At 47.9% G+C, this 17,500-nt stretch overlaps 1 protein-coding gene and 1 long non-coding RNA gene across 2 annotated transcripts in view; one reads left to right on the top strand and one right to left on the bottom strand.

Annotated features, from left to right (window-relative positions):
- The window catches only part of LOC129865059 (uncharacterized), a 3,843-nt gene extending 1,125 nt beyond the window's left edge, over positions 1-2,718 (top strand). Inside the window, exons 1-2 of the long non-coding RNA XR_008761312.1 lie at positions 1-234; positions 357-2,718. The exon at positions 1-234 is cut by the window's left edge and continues 1,125 nt beyond it. This is a non-coding gene — a long non-coding RNA (uncharacterized LOC129865059). The remainder of the gene's footprint in view (positions 235-356) is intronic.
- A 6,031-nt stretch (positions 2,719-8,749) lies between these two features.
- Positions 8,750-17,500, bottom strand: part of LOC129865063 (actin-related protein 2-A-like) — a 21,427-nt gene continuing 12,676 nt past the window's right edge. The window contains exons 6-9 of the mRNA XM_055937520.1: positions 15,950-16,099; positions 14,267-14,412; positions 13,559-13,691; positions 8,750-13,151 (exon numbers count right to left, since the gene is read on the bottom strand). Coding sequence (XP_055793495.1) covers positions 12,981-13,151; positions 13,559-13,691; positions 14,267-14,412; positions 15,950-16,099 — 600 coding nt within the window. The 3' untranslated portion in view covers positions 8,750-12,980. The remainder of the gene's footprint in view (positions 13,152-13,558; positions 13,692-14,266; positions 14,413-15,949; positions 16,100-17,500) is intronic.

Genomic DNA, 17,500 nt, shown 5'->3' on the forward strand with positions numbered 1-17,500 from the left:
TCTCCAGTGAGAATCAACAGGGACACATCGAGTTTTGACGTTTTGAATCCAAAGATAATTTTTAATTGTATTTATTTTGTCTCTGAATTGCCCCACCAGCCACAGGGCGGCAGGGTGGACAGACAGACATGCCAGTTGGTAGGAGATAGTGTCTAGATACCACAGGGCGGCAGGGTGGACAGACAGACATGCCAGTTGGTAGGAGATAGTGTCTAGATACCACAGGGCGGCAGGGTGGACAGACAGACAGACATGCCAGTTGGTAGGAGATAGTGTCTAGATACCACAGGGCGGAAGGTGGACAGACAGACATGCCAGTTGGTAGGAGATAGTGTCTAGATACCACAGGGCGGAAGGTGGACAGACAGACATGCCAGTTGGTAGGAGATAGTGTCTAGATACCACAGGGCGGCAGGGTGGACAGACAGACATGCCAGTTGGTAGGAGATAGTGTCTAGATACCACAGGGCGGCAGGGTGGACAGACAGACATGCCAGTTGGTAGGAGATAGTGTCTAGATACCACAGGGCGGAAGGTGGACAGACAGACATGCCAGTTGGTAGGAGATAGTGTCTAGATACCACAGGGCGGCAGGGTGGACAGACAGACATGCCAGTTGGTAGGAGATAGTGTCTAGATACCACAGGGCGGCAGGGTGGACAGACAGACATGCCAGTTGGTAGGAGATAGTGTCTAGATACCACAGGGCGGCAGGGTGGACAGATAGACATGCCAGTTGGTAGGAGATAGTGTCTAGATACCACAGGGCGGCAGGGTGGACAGACAGACAGGCCAGTTGGTAGGAGATAGTGTCTAGATACCACAGGGCGGCAGGGTGGACAGACAGACAGGCCAGTTGATAGGAGATAGTGTCTAGATACCACAGGGCGGCAGGGTGGACAGACAGACATGCCAGTTGGTAGGAAATAGATAGACAGTGCCTAGATACCTTCTCTAAAGCCAGGAACACATTTAGGATGAGTCCCAAATGGTACACTATTCTCATAGGGCCCTGGTCAAAAAGAGTGCACTATATTAGGGCCCTGGTCAAAAGGAGTGCACTATATTAGGGCCCTGGTCAAAAAGAGTGCACTATATTAGGGCCCTGGTCAAAAGGAGTGCACTATATTAGGGCCCTGGTCAAAAGGAGTGCACTATATTAGGGCCCTGGTCAAAAGGAGTGCACTATATTAGGGCCCTGGTCAAAAGGAGTGCACTATATTAGGGCCCTGGTCAAAAGGAGTGCACTATATTAGGGCCCTGGTCAAAAGGAGTGCACTATATTAGGGCCCTGGTCAAAAGGAGTGCACTATATTAGGGCCCTGGTCAAAAGGAGTGCACTATATTAGGGCCCTGGTCAAAAGGAGTGCACTATATTAGGGCCCTGGTCAAAAGGAGTGCACTATATTAGGGCCCTGGTCAAAAGGAGTGCACTATATTAGGGCCCTGGTCAAAAGGAGTGCACTATATTAGGGCCCCGGTCAAAAGGAGTGCACTATAAACTGAATAGGCTGACATTTGGGATGCATCGGCCTTTTAAAAGATGATGTCAAATCTGAGGTGGGTCCATTTGGGATTTATCTCACCGGTCGAGGTTTGAAAACGTCTGACCATCGTAGATGTTTGGGAAGCACTACTTTGAGACATGGGTGTTATTATCATTTTATACAGTTTTAAAGTTGAAATGTACCTGCAGGAAATCAACTGTATATGTTTCTAATATATGAGAAAGGAACTCAAACTTAATAGGACTTTTCTATTGAGAGAATGAGTCAATGATAGATTATTATTATTATTAGCTTATCAGCATCGTGTATTCTCACTGAGGACCTATAAGAAACAGTTTCACCTTTGTCCCGCCCCTTTCTCACTTGTCACACACCTTTTCTCGTATGATTGACACTGCAGCTATCCACTCCCAACACTCCATCCACAATGTTAAAGCCCAACACTAATTATAAGAGGACTGGGGTCCGTTTAAGAGCGGGCGATGTTCTGACAAAATGTTTCTGATTAGAAAAGAGATGACATGATTCTGTCCCAGAGGCCAGTCTGTTCTACACAAGGTAGAAGTATTCATTAGGCCCCGAACGGAGGAACAACAGACTGCAACGGGAAGAGACTACCTGGACTCCAATAACAAACACTCATTAGCGTTTTTTCCGTTTTTAAAAACGTTTTCAGTTGCATGCCCTAATGAATACAACCCTGTCAACTAACGTGTCCGTTTGTTCCATAGAAATATAATGTTCAAAATCCATAGAATATAATGGTGCATTGTCATGTACGCAATTTCAATGCTCCAATCAAACCTAAATGTTTGAATGAATGTGTTGTTCCATACCATGTTACTCAACAGAAGTCATATTGCTGTAGAATGTCATTTCACCCATCTGTTGTTGTCTGAAAGCTTCCATCTTGCTGTAGAATGTCATTTCACCCATCTGTTGTTGTCTGAAAGCTTCTAATGGGGTTGTTTGGTAACACGTTACGTAAAAGCCAACTGGTATAATGCCTTATAACTTGTTATAAGCATGTATGCACCTTTATAAAAGTGTTACAGGCACTATATGTTCATTCACTTTCTATGGGATGACTGTCACTACTCCACTCCAGAAATATAGTACTCCTTCATCATGGGTAACACCGACCAGTATAATGCCTTCAACTTGCTATGAGCTTATATGAGCATATTATAAAGTTAATAATCTAATTCTATGGGATGTGTTGTCAGTCTGTGTGTAATATCGTTCCCATACACTTCCGCCCAAAATGCCAAGAGTCTGTTGTACCATCGCGTCAAACTTCGTTAGCCAATACAGAAAGATGAGGTTAGTCTTCTCCGCTCCTGAAGTATTTCATCAGTCCTGGGTCCAATACAGAAAGTCTGGGGACGAGGTTAGTCTTCTCCGCTCCTGAAGTATTTCATCAGTCCTGGGTCCAATACAGAAAGTCTGGGGACGAGGTTAGTCTTCTCCGCTCCTGAAGTATTTCATCAGTCCTGGGTCCAATACAGAAAGTCTGGGGATGAGGTTAGTCCACTCCTGAAGTATTTCATCAGTCCTGGGTCCAATACAGAAAGTCTGGGGACGAGGTTAGTCTTCTCCGCTCCTGAAGTATTTCATCAGTCCTGGGTCCAATACAGAAAGTCTGGGGATGAGGTTAGTCTTCTCCACTCCTGAAGTATTTCATCAGTCCTGGGTCCAATACAGAAAGTCTGGGGATGAGGTTAGTCTTCTCCACTCCTGAAGTATTTCATCAGTCCTGGGTCCAATAAAGAAAGTCTGGGGATGAGGTTAGTCTTCTCCACTCCTGAAGTATTTCATCAGTCCTGGGTCCAATACAGAAAGTCTGGGGACGAGGTTAGTCTTCTCCACGCCTGAAGTATTTCATCAGTCCTGGGTCCAATACAGAAAGTCTGGGGACGAGGTTAGTCTTCTCCGCTCCTGAAGTATTTCATCAGTCCTGTTTCCAATACAGAAAGTCTGGGGACGAGGTTAGTCTTCTCCGCTCCTGAAGTATTTCATCAGTCCTGGGTCCAATACAGAAAGTCTGGGGATGAGGTTAGTCTTCTCCACTCCTGAAGTATTTCATCAGTCCTGGGTCCAATACAGAAAGTCTGGGGATGAGGTTAGTCTTCTCCACTCCTGAAGTATTTCATCAGTCCTGGGTCCAATACAGAAAGTCTGGGGATGAGGTTAGTCTTCTCCACTCCTGAAGTATTTCATCAGTCCTGGGTCCAATACAGAAAGTCTGGGGACGAGGTTAGTCTTCTCCACGCCTGAAGTATTTCATCAGTCCTGGGTCCAATACAGAAAGTCTGGGGACGAGGTTAGTCTTCTCCGCTCCTGAAGTATTTCATCAGTCCTGTTTCCAATACAGAAAGTCTGGGGACGAGGTTAGTCTTCTCCGCTCCTGAAGTATTTCATCAGTCCTGGGTCCAATACAGAAAGTCTGGGGACGAGGTTAGTCTTCTCCGCTCCTGAAGTATTTAATCAGTCCTGGGTCCAATACAGAAAGTCTGGGGACGAGGTTAGTCCTCTCCGCTCCTGAAGTATTTAATCAGTCCTGGGTCCAATACAGAAAGTCTGGGGACGAGGTTAGTCCTCTCCACTCCTGAAGTATTTCATCAGTCCTGGGTCCAATACAGAATGTCTGGGGACGAGGTTAGTCTTCTCCGCTCCTGAAGTATTTCATCTGTCCTGGGTCCAATACAGAAAGTCTGGGGACGAGGTTAGTCCTCTCCACGCCTGAAGTATTTCATCAGTCCTGGGTCCAATACAGAAAGTCTGGGGACGAGGTTAGTCTTCTCCGCTCCTGAAGTATTTCATCAGTCCTGGGTCCAATACAGAAAGTCTGGGGACGAGGTTAGTCCTCTCCACTCCTGAAGTATTTCATCAGTCCTGGGTCCAATACAGAAAGTCTGGGGACGAGGTTAGTCTTCTCCACTCCTGAAGTATTTCATCAGTCCTGGGTTAAGAGTTGTGTGTCTGTTCACCTTCACTCTGTGGTGAAAGCTGAACCAAAAGCTGCCGTCTGTCTCTGTGTGTCTGGTAAAACAGTCCCACAGCCGTTCTGGTAAAACAGTCCCACAGCCGTTCTGGTAAAACAGTCCCACAGCCGCTCTGGTAAAACAGTCCCACAGCCGTTCTGGTAAAACAGTCCCACAGCCGCTCTGGTAAAACAGTCCCACAGCCGTTCTGGTAAAACAGTCCCACAGCCGTTCTGGTAAAACAGTCCCACAGCCGTTCTGGTAAAACAGTCCCACAGCCGTTCTGGTAAAACAGTCCCACAGCCGTTCTGGTAAAACAGTCCCACAGCCGCTCTGGTAAAACAGTCCCACAGCCGCTCTGGTAAAACAGTCCCACAGCCGCTCTGGTAAAACAGTCCCACAGCCGTTCTGGTAAAACAGTCCCACAGCCGTTCTGGTAAAACAGTCCCACAGCCGTTCTGGTAAAACAGTCCCACAGCCGTTCTGGTAAAACAGTCCCACAGCCGTTCTGGTAAAACAGTCCCACAGCCGTTCTGGTAAAACAGTCCCACAGCCGTTCTGGTAAAACAGTCCCACAGCCGTTCTGGTAAAACAGTCCCACAGCCGTTCTGGTAAAACAGTCCCACAGCCGTTCTGGTAAAACAGTCCCACAGCCGTTCTGGTAAAACAGTCCCACAGCCGTTCTGGTAAAACAGTCCCACAGCCGTTCTGGTAAAACAGTCCCACAGCCGTTCTGGTAAAACAGTCCCACAGCCACTCTGGTAAAACAGTCCCACAGCCGTGTGTACCATTCAGCACGCGCCTTCATTGCCTGAAAGCATAGCATTCATCTATCTCCTTATAAATCTATTTTTAAAAAGAAATTGTAATGAAATAATCCACCCTTGTAATGATTAGATTCTCTTCTTTTTTTACGCTAAGTATTTTTACATTTGGGGGAAGAAAAAAAATATATACACACACAGTGTAGAAAACATTAGGAACACCTTCCTAATATTGAGTTGCACCTCCTTTGCCCTCAGAACAGCCTCAATTCCTCAGGACATGGACTCTACAAGGTGTCGAAAGCGTTCCACGGGGATGCTGGTCCATGTTGACCCCAATGCGTCCCACAGTTGTGTCAAGTTGGCTGGATGTCCTTTGGATGGTGGATCATTCTGGATACACCTTGTGGAGTCCATGCCCCGACAAATTGAGGCTGTTCTGCAACTCAATATTAGGAAGGTGTTCTTAATGTTTTGTACACTGTGTGTATGTTGTACATTTCTTAGTATTATTATTGTTAACATTAATGATGGATGTAGCTCCTGCTTTGAGAAGGACCTGAGAAGGACCTAGTCACCACAGAGGGGCAGTCTGCCTGGTGTGACTGTATAGTCACCACAGAGGGGCGGTCTGCCTGGTGTGATTGTATAGTCACCACAGAGGGGCGGTCTGCCTGGTGTGACTGTATAGTCACCACAGAGGGCTGGTCTGCCTGGTGTGACTGTATAGTCACCACAGAGGGGCAGTCTGCATGGTGTGACTGTATAGTCACCACAGAGGGGCGGTCTGCCTGGTGTGACTGTATAGTCACCACAGAGGGGCGGTCTGCCTGGTGTGACTGTATAGTCACCACAGAGGGGCGGTCTGCATGGTGTGACTGTATAGTCACCACAGAGGGGCAGTCTGCCTGGTGTGACTGTATAGTCACCACAGAGGGGCGGTCTGCCTGGTGTGACTGTGTAGTCACCACAGAGGGGCGGTCTGCCTGGTGTGACTGTATAGTCACCACAGAGGGGCGGTCTGCCTGGTGTGACTGTATAGTCACCACAGAGGGGCGGTCTGCCTGGTGTGACTGTATAGTCACCACAGAGGGGCGGTCTGCCTGGTGTGACTGTATAGTCACCACAGAGGGGCGGTCTGCCTGGTGTGACTGTATAGTCACCACAGAGGGGCGGTCTGCCTGGTGTGACTGTATAGTCACCACAGAGGGGCGGTCTGCCTGGTGTGACTGTATAGTCACCACAGAGGGGGGGGTCTGCCTGGTGTGACTGTATAGTCACCACAGAGGGGCAGTCTGCCTGGTGTGACTGTATAGTCACCACAGAGGTCCAGTCTGCCTGGTGTGTGACAAATGAATCAGTCGTGCCTTTACTTTCTACCTCCAATAAAAGGAGAGGAACCAGTGAAACCACCCTGATGTCATGATGTCATGATGTCTGGGATGTACTACAGTGGGACTACTGGGGAAACCGGCTAAATAAAACCAAACGTTTTCTTCTGTACACTACAGCATGCAAAGTGTTTCTCCCTCATTAATGTAACATGGGCAGAACCTGCCTGTCCCAAGCCCACATCAATGTAACATGGGCAGAACCTGCCTGTCCCAAGCCCACATCAATGTAACATGGGCAGAACCTGCCTGTCCCAAGCCCACATCAATGTAACATGGGCAGAACCTGCCTGTCCCAAGCCCACATCAATGTAACATGGGCAGAACCTGCCTGTCCCAAGCCCACATCAATGTAACATGGGCAGAACCTGCCTGTCCCAAGCCCACATCAATGTAACATGGGCAGAACCTGCCTGTCCCAAGCCCACATCAATGTAACATGGGCAGAACCTGCTTGTCCCAAGCCCACATCAATGTAACATGGGCAGAACCTGCCTGTCCCAAGCCCACATCAATGTAACATGGGCAGAACCTGCCTGTCCCAAGCCCACATCAATGTAACATGGGCAGAACCTGCCTGTCCCAAGCCCACATCAATGTAACATGGGCAGAACCTGCCTGTCCCAAGCCCACATCAATGTAACATGGGCAGAACCTGCCTGCCCCAAGCCCACATCAATGTAACATGGGCAGAACCTGCCTGTCCCAAGCCCACATCAATGTAACATGGGCAGAACCTGCCTGTCCCAAGCCCACATCAATGTAACATGGGCAGAACCTGCCTGTCCCAAGCCCACATCAATGTAACATGGGCAGAACCTGCCTGTCCCAAGCCCACATCAATGTAACATGGGCAGAACCTGCCTGTCCCAAGCCCACATCAAAGTAACATGGGCAGAACCTGCCTGTCCCAATCCCACATCAAAGTAAGTCTCTCTGAAATATGGTTGGTTCAAGGGAAGTGTTTGTCATGTCACAAAAACACCGTAATGATTGGTTGACATTAGAGCCTCCCAGAATGCAGGCAGGCGATGGCTGCAGGATGAAGTTGGTGAAGAGCAACTGCAGAAACTTAATGCGGTCGACATGTAGGCGCAAGTAGGACAATGTTTATCCCCATAACTTTGAAAGGCACGTGACAAAAGTGATCTGCATTGAACGCGCCCAATGGAGATAGCTTTGGGACTTTAAACCCTCGTCTCAAATTGAGCCAAATCATTGTCCTGAAAACCTATTCCCACCGAGAGTAGCCTGTAGGGTTTTCTTCAGTTTCGTGCCTACTGAACAGTACCCGGACAAGAGAGAAAGGTCAACAGAGAGGAGAGTCAGAGGGACTGAGATCGGGGTCATGTTCATTATGGCACATCATAGCAAAACATCACACAACAGAATACGAAAAACGTTTAATATTGGACAACTTCAGGCTGTTTTCTTCCATGTGATGCCTAATGAACACAACCCAGTAGTGTCAGTCAGGAGGTGTGAGATCTGTATTTGAGACCAGAAGATAAAGCCTTTTCCTCTGGTGGTGTAACCGGTTAGTTTAACCACGTTTACATTTCGTCAGGCTTGTTCAACATTACAGTCTGACTGATCTACACAGAACCTTGCATCATAAATATCTACCCATTATTATTTGTAGATCAGTCAGTCATATTAGGGTTTTGATCCGAGAACACGGCCCTCCTCCTTTTCAGTTCCTCCTCTCTTCTCCCCCTTTAGTCTTTTTCCCCTAAGTGCTACTTTGTTTATAGACTAGAAATTGCTTCCTTCCTTCCTCCGGCAGCTCGCCCTCCTGGGTCCGGTGTGTGTGTTGTAATTACCACGGCGGTGACCTACAAACACATATGTGACGGAAGTTATAATGCTGCTGTCTCTCCTGTACCATTCTACTTCGGACACCATTTTGAGATCTCTGGGTCCACCTCAAGTCTTAAGTGGCTTCTTTTTCATAATAGAGATGATGAGTCTCGCTCTCCTTTGGAGAACGAACAAAATGATATCAGATGTTCTGTGGTCAGAGGAGATGGAAAAGGTCACCCTCTGCTGTTAACCATTCGGTCTGTTTTGTCCTTCAGAAGAAAGAGACACACAACAAGAACTTAATTATAAATCAATTTACTTTATTTAAATCAGCGACGTTAGGCAGTTACACTATGAACAATAAGAAAAGAAAAAAAAAGACAGGACAGAAACGTCAAATAAAAACATGAAAAGCTCCAGATAACAATCACTGCTCTTGGCACTGGATAGAACATTTATGAAAACAACACATATTATATTAGGCTCGGGGGGGGGGGGGGGGGGGGGTGCCTCCAATATACATCATGTTGTGGTGGTGAGAGCCGGACTAGTGGACTTAAATACCAGCTTTTTTACTACGTCTCAGAGGACATGTTCCAAGCTGATCACGCTTCAGTGGCCTGCCAGACCTCAACGTCTGGAGAGGTGTGTAACATATCAGTTAACCCACACCTAGATCCAGTTAACCCACACCTAGATCCAGTTAACCCACACCTAGATCCAGTTAACCCACACCTAGATCCAGTTAACCCACACCTAGATCCAGTTAACCCACACCTAGATCCAGTTAACCCACACCTAGATCCAGTTAACCCACACCTAGATCCAGTTAACCCACACCTAGATCCAGTTAACCCGCACCTAGATCCAGTTAACCCGCACCTAGATCCAGTTAAACCGCACCTAGATCCAGTTAACCCGCACCTAGATCCAGTTAACCCGCACCTAGATCCAGTTAACCCGCACCTAGATCCAGTTAACCCGCACCTAGATCCAGTTAACCCGCACCTAGATCCAGTTAACCCGCACCTAGATCCAGTTAACCCGCACCTAGATCCAGTTAACCCGCACCTAGATCCAGTTAACCCACACCTAGATCCAGTTAACCCACACCTAGATCCAGTTAACCCACACCTAGATCCAGTTAACCCACACCTAGATCCAGTTAACCCACACCTAGATCCAGTTAACCCACACCTAGATCCAGTTAACCACATCTAGATCCAGTTAACCCACACCTAGATCCAGTTAACCCACACCTAGATCCAGTTAACCCACACCTAGATCCAGTTAACCCACACCTAGATCCAGTTAAACCACACCTAGATCCAGTTAAACCACACCTAGATCCAGTTAAACCACACCTAGATCCAGTTAAACCACACCTAGATCCAGTTAACCCACACCTAGATCCAGTTAACCCACACCTAGATCCAGTTAACCCACACCTAGATCCAGTTAACCCACACCTAGATCCAGTTAAACCACACCTAGATCCAGTTAACCCACACCTAGATCCAGTTAAACCACATCTAGATCCAGTTAAACCACATCTAGATCCAGTTAACCCACACCTAGATCCAGTTAACCCACACCTAGATCCAGTTAAACCACACCTAGATCCAGTTAAACCACACCTAGATCCAGTTAACCGGACAGATTCAACCTGGTACTGGATTCATAATGTACTCCAATTAAAAACCTCCATCCAGAATGTTTAGTCCAGGACAAATCTGTGTCTGGGAAACAGTTACCGTAAGATGTAGCAATCTGATACCCGACTGTGAAGTTGATGACGTGGCACATAACCACGTCATTCCAGCTCGACTGGAACTGACCTAATATAGTACAACTTTCAGATTGAACCATGTTTTTATATCATGACCCTCACACAACCCCACTCCCGTCACTAAGGTCAGGGGTCATGGCCCTTATAATCATCTTCACTATCATCATCATCATCAATTCTTCATTAAAAACAAGGAGGAATTTTCATATGACATATACCACATTTTAAAATGGTCGTGCAACACAAAAAATTAAAATTATGTAAAAAATGTTTTAAGGTAAAGAGGATCTGTATACATCCAACAGAAGAATCAAGACATCCCTCTCCCAAAAAGAGAAATGAATAAATCATGATATACAAAACACCATAGAAAAACATGATCAGTCCTCAATGAATAATGGTTTGTGTATATACTGGACTGGCCAATGCCTGTTTGAGATACCTCCTGATTGTGACGTCCTAGAAAGCTGATGGTAGGTTGCCTCTAAATAACCACAGATATAGGATCAGTCAACCCTAACCGTACCCTGACCTTAAAGGACCAGTGCAGTCAAAAAAAAAGTGATTTACTTGTTTTTTTATATAACCTATTTCCACACTATGAGGTTGGAATAATACTGTGAAATTGTTAAAATGACGATAATGCCCCTTTAATGTCAGAGCTGTTTGAAAAGACTGCCTGAAATTTCAGCCTGTTTTGGTGTCCATAAATTCATCTGACTCTGGGGTAAGTAGAAAAAAGGCCTTAATTGCCAAAATCTCACACTATCCCTTTAACCATTTGGGAAATGAGATAACATCTGACCCTGCATCAGCGATTAGAGACAGCTTCTAGCGACTCCTTTATAACATCTGACCCTGCATCAGCGAATAGGGACAGCTTCTAGCGACTCCTTTATAACATCTGACCCTGCATCAGCGATTAGGGACAGCTTCTAGCGACTCCTATATAACATCTGACCCTGCATCAGCGATTAGGGACAGCTTCTAGCGACTCCTTTATAACATCTGACCCTGCATCAGCGATTAGGGACAGCTTCTAGCGACTCCTTTATAACATCTGACCCTGCATCAGCGATTAGGGACAGCTTCTAGCTCCTCCTTTATAACATCTGACCCTGCATCAGCGATTAGGGACAGCTTCTAGCTCCTCCTTTATAACATCTGACCCTGCATCAGCGATTAGGGACAGCTTCTAGCGACTCCTTTATAACATCTGACCCTGCATCAGCAATTAGGGACAGCTTCTAGCTACTCCTTTATAACATCTGACCCTGCATCAGCGATTAGGGACAGCTTCTAGCGACTCCTTTATAACATCTGACCCTGCATCAGCGATTAGGGACATCTTCTAGCTCCTCCTTTATGAAGAGAACAGGGAAGTTTGAAGTGATTGGTAAGGAGACGAGAGGTTTAACTGTTCTAGGGGTGGGTCTCAATAGTCTAACGTTGTTCTCCTCGTCTCCTCGTCTGCATTAAGATTAAAGTCTGAAAAAAAAGCATAGTGTGGAAATAGAGTCCTTGACTAACTTTCCACCATATTGCTTTCACCGTGTTGTGAAAATGTGAATTTCTTTCTTCAGGAGACTTGATATCCACCGTGAACTCTACCAACCCTGAGCTAAACTATACTATGCCTTCAGACGACAGGAGGAGGGCTGGAGGAGTGGTGTCCTGAACTCTCCTACCAACCCTGAGCTAAACTATACTAGGCCTTCAGACGACTGGAGGAGAGGAGGAGGGCTGGAGGAGTGGTGTCCTGAACTCTCCTACCAACCCTGAGCTAAACTATACTAGGCCATCAGACGACAGGAGGAGAGGAGGAGGGCTGGAGGAGTGGTGTCCTGAACTCTCCTACCAACCCTGAGCTAAACTATACTAGGCCTTCAGACGACTGGAGGAGAGGAGGAGGGCTGGAGGAGTGGTGTCCTGAACTCTCCTACCAACCCTGAGCTAAACTATACTAGGCCATCAGACGACAGGAGGAGAGGAGGAGGGCTGGAGGAGTGGTGTCCTGAACTCTCCTACCAACCCTGAGCTAAACTATACTAGGCCATCAGACGACAGGAGGACAGGAGGAGGGCTGGAGGAGTGGTGTCTTGAACTCTCCTACCAACCCTGAGCTAAACTATACTAGGCCTTCAGACGACAGGAGGAGAGGAGGAGGGCTGGAGGAGTGGTGTCCTGAACTCTCCTACCAACCCTGAGCTAAACTATACTAGGCCATCAGACGACAGGAGGAGAGGAGGAGGGCTGGAGGAGTGGTGTCCTGGACTCTCCTACCAACCCTGAGCTAAACTATACTAGGCCTTCAGACGACAGGAGGAGAGGAGGAGGGCTGGAGGAGTGGTGTCCTGAACTCTCCTACTAACCCTGAGCTAAACTATACTAGGCCTTCAGACGACAGGAGGAGAGGAGGAGGGCTGGAGGAGTGGTGTCCTGGACTCTCCTACCAACCCTGAGCTAAACTATACTAGGCCATCAGGAGGAGAGAAGGAGGGCTGGAGTCATCACTCCCTGCGGTGATGCCGTGATTCTGTTGTATAGAGGAGGAAGAAGGATAAATAGATATCTAGTCTGCCATGGCGGAGGAAACCGGGTGTGTCTGTGTGTTTTACACATACACCATTCTAGGTGCTTCTCTATGATGACCCTTCAGTGTTTGTGTGAATATATGGATATTTATATGTTTGTGTGTGTGTGTGTGTGTGTGTGTGTGGTCTTTAACATTGTAGAGGTCTTTATCTGACAGTGACTCCCAGTTTCTCCAGCACCCTGACACCTTTCTCCTGGTACTCCTCCCTGGTCAGCCAGAAGTTATCTTTGTCCTTCATGATGTCCGCCAGCACGGCCCCACCCAGGAACACCATGTGCTTACGCCGCGGCGGGTCCTCGATGCGGATCTTAAATTTCTACAGAGGGAGACGGGGGCAATTCAGCATTATGTCTGAGGGGAGGAGTTTGGCACAGGATGGATAAATCTGGACCTCGTCATATAATGCAGAGTAATTCAGGATGCAAGGTGATTTGTAGAGCAGCGATTATATGTTCTACTTCTGTTGTGTACTATGAGCTGACTACTTTAGAGATGTTTCTTCTGTCTCCACCTAGTGGGGTAACTACAACACTGCACCATGTTGAGGAAGTGGGCCCTGTCCCAATACTTTTCAACATACATCCTTCCTCCCACCCTTCAGGTCCCTTAGGGACCGCTTGTCCCTTAGACAGGTCATCATTGCGAATAACAATCTGTTATTGACTTACATTTATGAATAAAAGTGAAATAAAACAAAAGATATTTTAAAAGAGTTGTTCTCACCGAGAGTTTGTCCACGTCGCCTTTCAGCACGCGTTCCAGGTAGAGCTGTTTGAGCTCTCTCTCTAGTCGAGATGGAAGACCTGGATACATGGTGGAACCCCCCGACAACACTATGTGTTTATAGAACTCAGACCTGAGAGAGGGGGGAGGTAGAGAGAGAGGGGGAGGCAGAGAGAGAGGGGGAGGCAGAGAGAGAGGGGGAGGCAGAGAGAGAGGGGGAGGCAGAGAGAGAGGGGGGGGGCAGAGAGAGAGGGAGGGGCAGAGAGAGGGGGGGGGGGGGGCAGAGAGAGAGGGGGGGGGGCAGAGAGAGAGGGGGGGAGGCAGAGAGAGAGGGAGGGGCAGAGAGAGAGGGGGGGGCAGAGAGAGAGGGGGGGGCAGAGAGAGAGAGGGAGGCAGAGAGAGAGGGGGAGATTAAAAGGGGTGACGATAAAAAAAGTGTGTGTGTATGTATGTGTCTGTATTGTCGGTCTGTGTGTGTGTGTGTGTGTGTGTGTGTATTGTCGGTCTGTGTGTGTGTGTTTTGTCGGTCTGTGTGTGTGTGTTTTGTCGGTCTGTGTGTGTGTGTTTTGTCGGTCTGTGTGTGTGTGTTTTGCCGGTCTGTGTGTGTGTGTGTGTGTTTTGTCGGTCTGTGTGTGTGTGTGTGGTCGGTCTGTGTGTATTGTCGGTATGTGTGTGTATTGTCAGCCTGTGTGTGTGTGTGTTAGTTACCTGGTGTCGATGTCTGCTGCATGGATAGTGTTGAAGAGCAGCTCTGCCACCCCGACTCCCTCTACGTTAATGAGATGAGGCTGGAACAAAGCCTCTGGAGCCTCGAAACGCTCCCCTCCCACCTTGATCACCCTGCCGTCTGGGAGCTGGAGGGAACGAGAGGTAGTCAGAGGGTGATGTGTATATGTTGCTCAGGCTTACGTGTGGTGAATGTGTAGTACAGTGTCTTGATGATCACGTGTGGTGAGTGTGTGTGTGTAGCGTGTGGTGGTGAATGTTAAGTACAGTGTCTTGTTGATGATCACGTGTGGTGGTGAGTGTGTGTGTGTGTGTGTGTGTGTGTGTAGCGTGTGGTGGTGAATGTTAAGTACAGTGTCTTGTTGATGATCACGTGTGGTGGTGAGTGTGTGTGTGTAGCGTGTGGTGGTGAATGTTAAGTACAGTGTCTTGTTGATGATCACGTGTGGTGGTGAGTGTGTGTGCATTTACTGTAAAACATGTTCTTCTGTATTTTATGCATTGTGTGTGTCTTTGTAGCGTGTGTGTGTAGTGTGTGTGTAGCGTGTGTGGGTGTAAAGGCCCTATTCAGCTCAGCACGTGGGAGGAAGTAGAGAGCTGCCCAGCCACCGCCGCCCTGTGGCCACACAGGATATGATGTCACACGCCCCCACAGACACACTACCCACCTTGTCTTACACACACACTTAAGATGTGTGTTTTTTAATGCGTTCCCTTCTTATGAAAGAAAAGCAAGATCATGGAGGAATATTCCGCCCACACACTCTCTGGAAGCTGCTCAGCACTTCCTGGTTCCTCTGACATTAACATATAAAGACCAATCCAGTGTTTAGCCTCGTGTGGTGAGGTGGTACATTCTGTTACTCATCAGCTGCTCAGAGTCGTGTGGTGAGGTGGTACATTCTGTTACTCATCAGCTGCTCAGAGTCGTGTGGTGAGGTGGTACATTCTGTTACTCATCAGCTGCTCAGAGTCGTGTGGTGAGGTGGTACATTCTGTTACTCATCATCTGCTCAGAGTCGTGTGGTGAGGTGGTACATTCTGTTACTCATCAGCTGCTCAGAGTCGTGTGGTGAGGTGGTACATTCTGTTACTCATCAGCTGCTCAGAGTCATGTGGTGAGGTGGTACATTCTGTTACTCATCAGCTGCTCAGAGTCAGGTGGTGAGGTGGTACATTCTGTTACTCATCAGCTGCTCAGAGTCATGTGGTGTGGTGGTACATTCTGTTACTCATCAGCTGCTCAGAGTCGTGTGGTGTGGTGGTACATTCTGTTACTCATCAGCTGCTCAGAGTCATGTGGTGTGGTGGTAGGACTCGACAGTGGTACTAACCTGGTAGGACTCAACAGTGGTACTAACCTGGTAGGACAGTAGTACTAACCTGGTAGGACTCGACAGTGGTACTAACCTGGTAGGACAGTAGTACTAACCTGGTAGGACTCGACAGTGGTACTAACCTGGTAGGACTCGACAGTGGTACTAACCTGGTAGGACAGTAGTACTAACCTGGTAGGACTCGACAGTGGTACTAACCTGGTAGGACTCGACAGTGGTACTGACCTGGTAGGACTCGACAGTGGTACTAACCTGGTAGGACTCGACAGTGGTACTGACCTGGTAGGACAGTGGTACTGACCTGGTAGGACTCGACAGTGGTACTGACCTGGTAGGACTCGACCAGCACGGTGGTCTCCAGAGCCAGTTTCTGCTCCTGTTGGATGTTGTAACCCACGTAGCACAGCTTCTCCTTCATCATTCGCACCGTCTCAAAGTCTGCAGAGTGGTTGAACGCATAGCCCCTCAGCAACAACAGCTGGAGATGAGAAGTAGAGAGCTGTTTCCACCAGGCTTATTAAGGGGGATACCTAGTCAGTTGTACAACTGAAATGTGTCTTCCGTATTTAACCAAATCCCTCTGAATCAGAGAGGTGCAGGAGTCATTTAACCCAACTCCTCTGAATCAGAGAGGTGCAGGAGTCATTTAACCCAACCCCTCTGAATCAGAGAGATGCAGGAGTCATTTAACCCAAGCCCTCAATCAGAGAGGTGCAGGAGTCATTTAACCCAATCCTTCTGAATCAGAGAGATGCAGGAGTCATTTAACCCAAGCCCTCTGAATCAGAGAGGTGCAGGAGTCATTTAACCCAAGCCCTCTGAATCAGAGAGGTGCAGGAGTCATTTAACCCAACCCCTCTGAATCAGAGAGATGCAGGAGTCATTTAACCCAACCCCTCTGAATCAGAGAGATGCAGGAGTCATTTAACCCAACCCCTCTGAATCAGAGAGATGCAGGAGTCATTTAACCCAAGCCCTCTGAATCAGAGAGGTGCAGGAGTCATTTAACCCAACCCCTCTGAATCAGAGAGGTGCAGGAGTCATTTAACCCAATCCTTCTGAATCAGAGAGATGCAGGAGTCATTTAACCCAAGCCCTCTGAATCAGAGAGGTGCATGAGTCATTTAACCCAACCCCTCTGAATCAGAGAGGTGCAGGAGTCATTTAACCCAACCCCTCTGAATCAGAGAGATGCAGGAGTCATTTAACCCAACCCCTCTGAATCAGAGAGATGCAGGAGTCATTTAACCCAACCTCTCTGAATCAGAGAGATGCAGGAGTCATTTAACCCTCTGAATCAGAGAGATGCAGGAGTCATTTAACCCAACCCCTCTGAATCAGAGAGATGCAGGAGTCATTTAACCCAACCTCTCTGAATCAGAGAGATGCAGGAGTCATTTAACCCTCTGAATCAGAGAGGTGCAGGAGTCATTTAACCCAAGCCCTCTGAATCAGAGAGGTGCAGGAGTCATTTAACCCAAGCTTTCATTTACTAGTCCAACGCTCTAACCACTAGGCTACCTGCCGGTTACTGGCCCAACGCTCTAACCACTAGGCTACCTGCTGGTTACTGACCCAACGCTCTAACCACTAGGCTACCTGCTGGTTACTGACCCAACGCTCTAACCACTAGGCTACCTGCTGGTTACTGACCCAACGCTCTAACCACTAGGCTACCTGATGGTTACTGGCCCAACGCTCTAACCACTAGGCTACCTGATGGTTACTGGCCCAACGCTCTAACCACTAGGCTACCTGCCGCGTTTCATTCTCCTAACCTGCCGCGTTTCATTCTCCTAACCTGCCGCGTTTCATTCTCCTAACCTGCCGCGCTTCATTCTCCTAACCTGCCGCGCTTCATTCTCCTAACCTGCCGCGC

This window comes from Salvelinus fontinalis, chromosome 1, assembly GCF_029448725.1.
Source record: "Salvelinus fontinalis isolate EN_2023a chromosome 1, ASM2944872v1, whole genome shotgun sequence".
Classification (NCBI taxonomy): Eukaryota; Metazoa; Chordata; class Actinopteri; order Salmoniformes; family Salmonidae; genus Salvelinus; species Salvelinus fontinalis.